General features: G+C 47.0%; 1 protein-coding gene across 1 annotated transcript; it reads left to right on the plus strand.

The window, feature by feature from the left end:
* Positions 1-3,663: 3,663 nt before the first annotated feature.
* On the plus strand, positions 3,664-4,419 carry LOC137147215 (olfactory receptor 52P1-like). Its single transcript, XM_067539108.1, has one exon. The coding sequence runs from the start codon at positions 3,664-3,666 to the stop codon at positions 4,417-4,419; it is 756 nt and encodes a 251-aa protein (XP_067395209.1).
* The last annotated feature ends 7,015 nt before the right edge of the window (positions 4,420-11,434 follow it).

Raw genomic sequence — 11,434 nt, forward strand, 5'->3', positions numbered from 1 at the left:
CCTTCTGACCTGGGGCTCTGTGAACACGACCCTGCAGCACATACAGGAGTCAGCTGGAGGCATTTTGCCTGCAAGCTGGTGCCTGAGCCTTACTGAAGGCATTTTTTTAAACTCATTGAGATTAATGGCTAACAGAGCTGGCTAACTAATGATCCCAGAGACTTCCGGGTTCAGCATCTGTATCCCAGTGGCTGACTATGTCAGCCAGCGACCAGGGGCTCCTGCACGTGGCAGCTGGATTTATCTAGGCACTGACATCACCCTGAATTGCCACCTCTCATAGGATAATGTGCTTGCTCGTTGTTCCTGTGTAGCAGTCCCTGAAGCCCCACATGAGATTCAGTGAGAGAAAAGGAAGGAATGGAGGAGAAGCAGCCTACACAGCATGTCTGGGGGTGAAGAGAACCCCAGCAGTAGCTCAGCATGTCCAGGAAAGGAGACAGGGACAGACCTCAAAGCTTTTGTTACAGTCTCCCACAGTATTCTGATCAGCAAGTTAAAGAAGTATGGTTTGGATGTATGGACTATGAAATGGTTAGAAAGCTGGTTAGATTATCAAGGCTCAATGGGTAATGATCAACAGCTCGATGTCTAGCTGGCAGCCGCTAACAAGTGGAGTTCCCCAGGGGTCAGCCCTGCTGCCAGTTTTATTCAACATCTTGGGGTAGATTGCACGCTCAGCAAGTTTGCAGATGGCACTAAGCTGGGCGGAGTGGTAGATACCCTGGAGGGTAGGGATAGGATACAGAGTGACCTAGACAAAAAGGAGGATTGGGCCAAAAGACATCTGATGAGGTTCAAGAAGAACAAGTGAAGAGTGCTGCATTTAGGACGGAAGAATCCCATTCTTAGAGCAGATCTTATAGAGAAACATCCGACCTTGGTTTAAACAGTGAGAGTCCTGTAGCACCTGGAAGTCTAACAAATTTCTGTGGGCATAAGCTTTTGTGGGCTGCAACCCATTTCGTCAGATGCAAACCTTGGTTTAGAAATTCTCAGTGACGGAGAATCTGCCATGAGCCTTGGTAAATTGCTCCAATGATTAATTTCTCTCTCTGTTTAAAAAGTGTACACCTCATTTATAGTCAGAGTTTGTCTAACTTCAACTTCCAGCCATTGGATGATGTTAGACCTTTCTATGCTAGCCTGAAAAGCCCATTCTTCAATATTTGTTCCCTGTGTGGTACTTGTAGACTGTTATCAAGTCACCACTTAACCATCTCTTTAATAGTGGACACAAGAACTGGACACATTATTCCAGCAGGAGTTGCACCAGTGCAAAAGAAAGAGGTAAAATAACTCTTCTACCTCTACTTGAGATTCCCGTTTATCATCTCAGGATGACATTAGCTTTTTTGGCCACAGAATCACACTGGCAGCTCATGTTTAGCAAATTACCCCTTCATGCCCCTCCAAATCTTGTTCAGGGTCACTGCTTCCCACGATAGAGTCCCCCATCATATAAGCTTCGCCTACCTTCTCTGTTCTTAGATATATACTTCTACAGAGCTATATTAGAACACATATTGTTTGCTTCAACACTGTTTACCATCCAATCCAGATCACTCAGAATTAGTGACCTGTCCTCTTCATTATTTACGATGCCCCAATTTTTGTAGCATCTCCCAACTTTATCAGTATTCAGGCATGAGAAGGGTAAGTAGCTGGGTCGCTGACGAGTGTCTCCTCTTACCCCTGTCAGTTAACAAGCAGAATAACGAAACCACTGTACTTGTTATGTCTCAGAGAGAGCTGGGTGCCTTCAAAAACATGTCTCACCAAAAGAAACAAGGCAAGTAACAGAGCACAAAGTCCCAGCCTCGCAACATAAAGTGTATTTCCACGGGGAACACTTGGCTCATTTCCAACAGAGGAATTACATTGTAGATCAAATCTATGGTTCATCCAGTCAAATGTCATCTCTCTGACAGCCACAACTCCAGGGGCTGCTGAACAAGGTGTTGGGGGCATAACCTGATCATCATGAGGGTGTCGCCTTAATGCCTAACAGCCAGAGATTGGCTTGTACCCTGAAAAACAGTGTATAGGTTTCCTAGATATTTATTTTGCTGTAACTATTCTAAAGGAAGAATCTTACCATCCATGTAAATGTCCAAAATACCTTTCTGATTCTTCCTTAGCTACTGGCCTCAACTTCATCTTGTGGCAATGAGTTCCTTTTCTCTAATTATACACTTTTTTTAAGCATTCTTTTTTTAAATCAGTTTTGGCTTTGCCATGTTTCATTTAATTGAATATACTGTTGACCTTGTGTTATGAGACACGGAAAACACATTCTTTATATCCTCACTTCAAGTCTGTATTTAATAGAGCCATCTCAAATACCCTCTTCTTTCTTTCTTTCTTTCCTTTCTAAGATAATAATCGCAGGCTTTTCAACCACTTTCCCTAGGAGAGTTTCTCCAGGCCCTTGACCTCTCTTGTTGCCCTTCTCTGAACCCTTCTGTTCTGCAATATCCTGTTTGAGAAGGGTGCTCAGTACTACTCAGATGAGTCCAGAGGAGGGTGAAGGATTGCCTGTTTGATCTCATGGCACTGTATTTTCAGTATTATTCCCCATCCCACCCCTCCTGTGTCCCAATGTTTTCCTTAGTTTTTGTCCATGCTTGCACTTTGTGCAGGGTATCACAGAGCTGTCTAATGTGACACCACGTCCCTGTCCTTAGTTCTTACAGTTAAATAGGAATCTTTTAAGTTGATTTAGGAGTTCAAGTTTTTCCCTCTAGTGGGAGTATATGTTTCAGTTATTGACATTGAACACCATCTCTCATAACGCTCCTCGTTCACTGGGATTGGTTAGCTCCCTCTGAGAACATCTCTAGATTTGTTACGGACTAAATAATTTGGAATCATCTGTAAATAATAGAATTATAGAATATTAGGTTTAGAAGGGACCTCAGAAGGTCATCAATGCCCTTGCTCAAAGCAGTACCAAAGCCAAATAAATCATCCCACCCAGGGCTTTGTCAAGCCACATCTTAAAAATATCAAGGGATGGAGATTCTACCACCTCCCTAGGTATCCCTTTCCAATGCTTCAGCACCCTCCTGGTGAAAAAGATTTTCCAAATATCCAACCTAGACCTCCCCCACTGCAACTTGAAACCATTGCTCCTACTTCTTTCATCTGCTATCTCTGAGAACAGCCTACCTTCATCTATCCATCTTCCCCAGCACCCTAATAATTTTCTTTACCCTCCACCGGACTCCCCCTAATTTCTCCACATCCTTCCTGTTGTGGGGGAGCCAAATCTGGACACAATACTCCAAATGTTGCCTCACCAGTGCCGACTAGAGAGGAATAATGTTGCCACCTCACTGCTCACTTCCCTTTCTAGATTGTTTGTAGACATAAAATATTTAATGTGCTATTTGTTATCACGTGTGTAACCCCCTCACTGGACTTCTCTCCCTTTACAGGAATCTGAGCATTTCAGATCCTGATCAGCATCTCAACCATCTCATGTCAGCGTTAAACCTTACCTCCTTTGACCCACCAAAATTCATTCTAATGGGAATCCCGGGGCTGGAAGCTGCCCACATCTGGATTTCCATCCCTTTCTCTATGTTCTACATCATCAGCATGTTGGGAAATTTCACGGTTCTGTTTGTTGTCGCCAAAGAGCAGACCCTGCACAAGCCCATGTACCTGCTGCTCTGCATGTTGGCGCTCACAGAGATCGGTATATCTACCTGCGTCGTGCTGAAGGCACTGTGCATATTTTGGTTCGGTTTCAAAAGCATCACCATGGATGGCTGCATCACCCAGATTTTCTTCCTTTACTTCCTTACTGGTGTGCACTCAGCCATCCTTGTGACAATGGCCTTTGATTGCTATGTCGCCATAGGTGACCCTCTGAGATACGCCACCATCCTCACCAACGCACGAATTGCTAAGCTAGGGCTAGTGTGTTTCATACGAGCTGTTCTCTTTCTGCCTGGGCCCCTGCTTCTGCAGAGGCTGCCATTCTGCTTCAACTGCATTATCCCCCACACGTACTGTGAGCACAATGCTGTGGTGAAGATGTCGTGTGGGTACACCAGAGTCAACTGGATGTATAGCCTGGTGATAACATTCGTGATCATCGGGTTAGATCTGATATTCATTGGCCTGTCCTACGGGCTGATCATCAGGGCCTTCCTCAGGATCTCCTCTAAGAAAACCCATTGGAAAGCCCTCAACACCTGCACAGCCCACATCTGTGTGATGCTGATGTCTTACACTCCCAACCTCTTCTCCACCCTGACACACAGGTTCAGTCAGGACATTGCTTCCCACATTCATATCATCTTGACCAACCTCTATCTCCTTGTGACCCCCATATTCAACCCTATCATTTATGGGGTCAAAACCAGAGAGTTTCGTGAGAAAGTGAGAAAATACACCTGCAGAATGTGATTGCCTGGGTCAAATGACTTAAAACCTGTGTGACAGGAGTGGAAAATGATGTCTCCTCGTTAATCAAGGGTGCTCTGTCCCAATTTGGTTGAGCTCAGCCAAAGGAAGTTCACAGTTTCAGAAGTTCCTCACAGTTAATGTCTTATCACAGCATCACCAAGCACTGCCCTCTCCATTGCTAAGTTCCATCAGTGTAACCATCATCTGATCTCTTTCAGAATCACTTGTTATCCCTCAGCCTCACATACCCTGTCACTCAGCATTTTTGTGAACTCTAAAACACCAGTGCTCATGATTTCTCATGTTTTCCATGGTTGTTGATTCTCACCATTCCTCATTCTCCTCCATCTTTGACCTTTTGCCCCTCTCTGCCATCACAAGGTGTGATCACAGGGGAGCTGTGGGGACAGAGCTGGGATAGTGGTTGCCGGTCACGCCACAAGTAACAGGGCAGCTGAGCGTGGTGAGCGGCTGGGGAGAGCAAGGCGGGGCCCTGGGCAGAGGACCCACTGCAGGCAGGTGTTGCCAGACAAGAAGGCCTTGTAGACTGGCCTTAGGTGTGGGAGGGAGACATGATCCTGATGGGGCTGGTTCTGGGGAGAAGAAGCCACTGACAAATCTACAAGGATGAACTTCTTTATCACATGTTCAGTGACCCGGCTGGAGCCTGAGGTCATGTGGCCACCGTCAGAGCAGGCGTCTTATTCCTGGCATCAGTGCAACACAGCCAGAGCCAGGGAGTGGTACAGCTTGAAAACCAAACACATTCGTGTGAGGATAATCAGGTTGTTCATCAGTTCATCACCTGGCTGCAGCGCTGGTGACACAGGAAATGAAAAACATGGACTAGTTATTCCATCCTAGACACTTACATAGCATCATAGCAGATTGGATTTGGAAGGGAGCTCAGGAGGTCATCTAATTAAACCCCCTGCTCAAGGCAGGACCAACCCCAACTAAATCACCCCAGCCAGGTCTTTGTCAAGCTGGGCCTTAAAAACCTCTAAGGATGGAGACTCCACCACATCCCTGGGTAACACATTGCAGGGCTTCACCACCCTTTTGGTGAAAACGTGTTTTCTAATATCCGACCTTGACCTCCCCCACTGCAACTTATGACCATTGCTGCTAGTTCTGTCATCTGCCACCACTGAGGAAAGCCTAGCTCCATTGTCTTTGGAACTGCACTTCAGGCACTTCTGAGAGGACATGAGATACTGATCTCCTTCACCAGAGCACTTGGGAACGGGACCGAGGCACAGCAGCATCTACACAGTGACTGTGTTTGCGTAGTGCCAGGGGTTGGGTGGGATGTTATCGCATACAGAGCTGTATCGGTGTCAGCTCAGACCTTAGAATTGCTCTCATGGGTAACTAGGGCTGTGGCTGCAGCTGCGCTCATGTATATTTTCCTTTCCATGTTGGGCATCACACACCTTGGCTTATCGATATCCACCATGATCAAAATCTTGGATATATTCTGGTTTCACTGTACAGAGATCAGCCACGATGCCCGTTTTGCCCAGGTGCTCTTCGTCCACTCGCTCACGTTCACTGAATTCTCTGTTCTCTCATGCACGGCCTTTGACCGCTTTGTTGCGATCTGTCACTCGCTGAGATATGCTTCCATCTTAACCCTGCCGAGAATAGCCAAGCTGGGACTGGTGTCTCTGTTAAGAGGGGTAGTCCTATTATCGCATAAAGACCTGTCTCGGTGTCAGCTCACACCTCAGAATTGCTGTGGATACAGTCAGTACAGAGAAGGAACGTGGATGTTTTGTCCCATTGTCCATGACCTGTCACTGTCCCGTCCCTGGTTAAACAACCTGGGCCATGAGAAAAGCTGCAGAGCTGTTTTGCAGTTGCAGTCCTGGCCCTTCCTGAGCACTCTGGCTGCTGCGTGATCCATGAGAGCAGCACCAGCTGTGAGAGGGGCTATTGCAGGGTCACTGGTGCCCACCCTTCCCCTGTGCCCTCACCCGGGTGCTTGTGTGCAGAGCCATGAACGGGGCGGGGGCTGCCTGAATGGCTTCCCTTGGGGCTCCAGCTTTAATCCTGTCTCTGACATGACTCAGTCACAACACACCTGCTGCGTCCCCCCAAGCCTACTGTACTGCCTCCAGGCAGAGCAGAGCTGCTTGTGTGAGTGAGGGTCGCGCACACAGGAGTCCTGGCAAGACACTCACTCCCAGATTCCTTCCTTTTTCCTTCAGTTCTGCTGCCCCAGCCATAGAAAGGGCTGGAAACAGACCTCAGCTCCTGAGCATTCACACAACTAGCTGCTAGCCCAACCCAGCCATTCGGTGGCCATGATAGGGGGTGTGTCGGGGACTATCCCCTTTGAGGGTGGGAGACGCTGGCAGGGTCAGTCACCCCCTGCTCCACGGTTTAGCCCTTTAATGTTCCTGGGACTTTTGAAATTGGGCAGAGCCTGACTCCCCTCACTCCCTGCCACCCGCAGGAGCCATGGTAGCAGGGCCGGCTGCCTCTTCTCTGGGAACATGGCGACAGCAGCAGGGGAAGGACAGCTGCCCTCGCTCAGCCTGGGGGGAAGGGACTGAGCTACCGAGGGGCCAGCTGGCGAGAAGCCAGGAAAGCTATGGTGACCCTGAACCAACGCAGACCCCAGCAAGGAGGGCGGGGGGCTCCTGGGCTATGGAGGAGGGTGGGAGCAGGCTAAGAGAGCCTGTGTTTTGGAGAAGAAATAGGACCCCACACAGGGGGATCTTGTTTTCAGTCACACAGGCTGAGAGTAAGTCATTGCAAGGACCTTAGAGGGAGGGGCAGGGTGCCTGCAGGGTACGTCTGGCTGCAAGGGGGCATGCTGGGGTTGCACCCATCTGCAGGGGCTTGACCAGAGCATGCTGTGCTCTTGGAAGCTGTTGCCAACGGGCGGGAGTCACCTCAGCCCCCAGGCTGCTCTAAACTCCACTGAGGCTGGTGGGGAACCGGCCAGAGAATCAAACCCCTGTAACTGGCTCCTTGCTATCCACATTCTCCACAGTGCAGAGGGAAGCAGAGAATCCAGCCAGTCCAGCTGGGAGGCTGGTCCTGTGGTTTGGGCTCTGCTCTGCGTGTCAAGGTCCAAGGTCACACAGGGAGTCTGTGCCAGAGCTTGGAATTAAATGTGAGTTGCCTAAATCCTGTGCCCTGCCTTACCCAGAAGACACTCCTTCCTTTTCCCAGCTAGAGGACGGGAGCAGAAAGTCACGTCCCAGAACTGAAAGAGATCAAAATGCTTCTACTTTTTTCCTTTTGTTGCACACAGATGTGCGTGTTCCTGTCACATGTAAAAATGTCCATTTCTTTTGTTCAATCCTCCTAATCTCCTAAGCAACAGCATTTTGTATCCAGGATTTCCATAAGTAAATTATGAATAGCGTAAATAAAATGCAAAAAGATTTAAGCTCACTCGATGGTCATGGATTCTGTGTTCAGAGTAGAATTTATTATTATTTTTCAGTCATTGCCAGGGCCAGGCTTGTGCCTGTGGGTGCGAAGCACACAAAGCAGGACATGATATCAGGGCTTTTACAGGCTAAAATACAAACTTGGATCTGATATCTTGTGCATTTAGCAGCAACAAAGCCATGCCACAGCACGATGGGGCTGCAGTGGGATGAGACCCAGCGATTGGCAATACTGGGATCCCTCACCCAGGGATGAATAATAATAAAGCCTAGCTCTTATATAGCAATTGTCATTACAAGATTGATAAATTAAACAGTGAGATGTGAACACAGGACCACATGGGATTCACCCAAGAGTTCTGAAGGAACAGAAACATCAAATTGAAGAACTACTAAATGTGGGAAGTAACCTATCATTTAAGTCAGCTTCTGTACCTGATGACTGGGGAACAGCTAATGTGATGCCAATTTTTAAAGAAGGATCCAGAGGTGATCCTGGCAATTACATATAGGTAAGCCTAACTTCAGTGCCAGGTAAATTGGTTGAAACTATAGTAAAGACCAGAATTATCAGACGCATCGAGATACATGATTTATCGGGGAAGAGAGAATGTGTTTTTTGTAAAGGGAAATCACGCCTCACCAATCTACTAGAATTATTTAGGGGGTCAACAAGCATGTGGATAATGGTGATCCAGTGGACATACTGTACGTAGATTTTCAGAATGCCTTTGAATAGTTCCCTCACCAAGTGCTCTTCAGCAAAGTAAGCTGTCATGGGATAAGAGGGAAGGTCTCTCCTGGATCAGTAACTGGTTAAATGATAGGAAATAAAGGGTAGGAATAAATGATCAGTTTGCAGAATAGAGAGAGATAAACAGTGGTGTACCCCAGAGATATGTACTAGGACTAGTACTGTTCTACATATTCATAAATGATCTGGAAAAACAGGTAAACAGTGAGCTGGCAAAGATTGCAGATGGTGAAAAAAAACTATTCAAGATTGTTAAATTGAAAGCAGATTCTGAAGAATTACAAAGGGATCTCACAAGGCTGGATGACTGGGCAACAAAATGGCAATTAAATTTAATTTTGAAAAATGAAAAGTAATGCACATTGGAAAACACAATCCCAACTGTACACATGAAACGATGGGGTCTAAATTAACCGTTACCAGTCAAGAAAGAGTTTTCTGAATCTCTGTGAATAACTCTTTGAAAACATCCACTCAATGTGCAGCAGCAGTCAAAAAAGCTAACAGGATATTAAGAACCATTAGGAAAAGAACAGATAATAAGATAAGATAACAGGATAATAATAATAAGATAATAATATAATATCATATTGCCTCTTTATAAACCCGGGGCATGCTCGCATCTTGAATACTGCATACAGATCTGGTTGCCTCATCTCAAAGAAGATGAATTACAATTGGAAAAAGTACTGAAAAGGGCAACTAAATTGTTGGGGGTATGGAAAACAGCTTCCATATGAGGAGAAATTAATGAGACTGGAGTTTTTCAGCTAAGGGTAGGATATCACAGAGATCTATATAATCATGAATGTTGTGCACAAAGTAAATAAGGAAGTGTTATTTGCTTCTATTCATAACACAAAAAATGGGGTCACCAAATGAAATAAATAGGCAGCAAGTTTAAAACGAAGAAAAGAAAGTATTTCTTCACACAACGCACAGTCAACCTCTGGAGCTCTTTGCCTGAGGATGCTGTGAAAGCCCAGACAATAATAAGGTTCAAAAAAGAACTAAATCAACTGGCAGAGGATATAGCCATCACTGGCTATTAGCCAAGATGGTCAGGGAGGCAACCTCATGCTCTGGTGTCTCTAAACCTCTCGGTGCCAGAAACTGAGATTCGATAAATTTTGAACCAAAATAAAATATTTCCTTTTCATCCATTTTCGGGGGTGATTTTCACAGAAAACTGATAATTCTTCGCTGATAATTCAGTTGCCAGGACAGTGACCATGTGCAGCTGTCTGAGTCCCCAAAATAAATTGGACCCTTGTTGTCTGCCTCTTCCTCGTAACAGGAATGAAGGTGCCTGACTGCACTCTGGGTAGGGAAATGTTTAAACCTCTGGCCCAGTGTGTGGCTTGGTCTTTGTTCCTCACCAGCTACCATAACCAGCCCCCTCCATTCTCTACAATGGCTCCTAAGCAGATCCTGTGGGCAGTGGCTACTGGGACAGGCCCCAGTATCACATCGCCGATGAACCTGTGCTCCCAGGGAGCTGGAGAGAGACCTAGAGCAGATGTGGAGGCACAGAGATTGTGGGTGGGAGGGCCTGGAAATCAGGGGATCACTGAGATCTGTGCATAGCTTTGGGGATCCATGGATGCTGGGTCACCCTGTTATATCTCAGGGAGAAGGGAAGGAACCTGCCCTACTGCAACAATCTGAGGGAAATTTCCAGGTAGGAGCTGTGTGGAATCTTCCTCCCCCAGCCTGCACCCTTGTTTTGTAATTCAGAAAAGGGGGCTGCCGGGGAGAAATCTGACCCTACATAACTATTATTAGTCTGATTTACTGTATTGCAGCAAGATTACAGCTGTAACAGCGTTATCGGTAACACTCGGCCACCCTCGAGGGACCCTATGACTCCTCTGAGCCATATACACATCGCTGACAGCCTGGATTGCAGGAATAAAGCCTGCAGCAGGACCTGTGTTGCAGAGCAGTGTGGTAGCATAACGGAGTATCCCCTGTGATTGGGCTTCCTGCAGTTTGCCATTGGCCATGACGGGGATAAAGCTGGCACACACTGAACCAATCAGCTGAGGGTCCCAGGTGGCCAAGTGGCCCCCAAGGAAATGGGCAATCAAGCTTCATAAGGGCAGTTGCACCCCATCTGAGCAGAAACTGCCTGCTGCCCGTGCAAGCTCTCCGCTGACTCCTTCTCCGTTAGGGTGCAGATCTCTATTGGCAGCTGCTCCCCTTCTCGCAGGCATTGGGTACGTTGGCAGGTTTCTCTGTTTTTAAACCTTTCAAACACCAACGGAAGGGTAAAGGCTGCCAGCTGTTGAGATGGGCAGATGTTCTGTGTAGCGGCAGCTGACTCTGCTGGGATGTGGGTGTGACTCAGTGAGAGGGGCTGGAGAGCAGTCCGCACTAGGTATCTGGGGGACTCTCCACCCGTGTGTCCGTGATCTATGGGGGATCATTCCAGGTACACAGAAATCCCAGATTCAAAGCGTGCTCGGAGTCTGAAAACTCCAAGTCCTGAGTCAGGATTTCTCAATGGTCCCATTTCCAGAGGTGTCGTGTGCTTTGGGCTGGAGAAGACTCCATGAAATATCAATGAGAAATTCCCAAATCATCTCAGGTATCTTTCTGTCTGGAAATTTAATTGGCAAATCCCTGTTCAAAGCTTTTATTCTCTGGCTGGATTGTGATTGCAGGAATTCAGAGCTTTGTTGCTTTGTGCTAACTGGTCAGATAAGGCACATGGAATAGTTCTGTTTCCTGACTGGATGAGGGCGCCAGCACTTCTGCCCTGTAAAAACCCCTCACAGTAACTTGGCTACCTGCATCTCTGCCCCCTCTCTGATCTCAGAGTGCCAGATGTCAGTCTCGTCCCTTTTCC

Source organism: Emydura macquarii, unplaced genomic scaffold, assembly GCF_026122565.2.
Source record: "Emydura macquarii macquarii isolate MOO-44397 ecotype Brisbane River unplaced genomic scaffold, CSIRO-AGI_Emac_v2 contig_522, whole genome shotgun sequence".
Lineage (NCBI taxonomy): Eukaryota > Metazoa > Chordata > Testudines > Chelidae > Emydura > Emydura macquarii.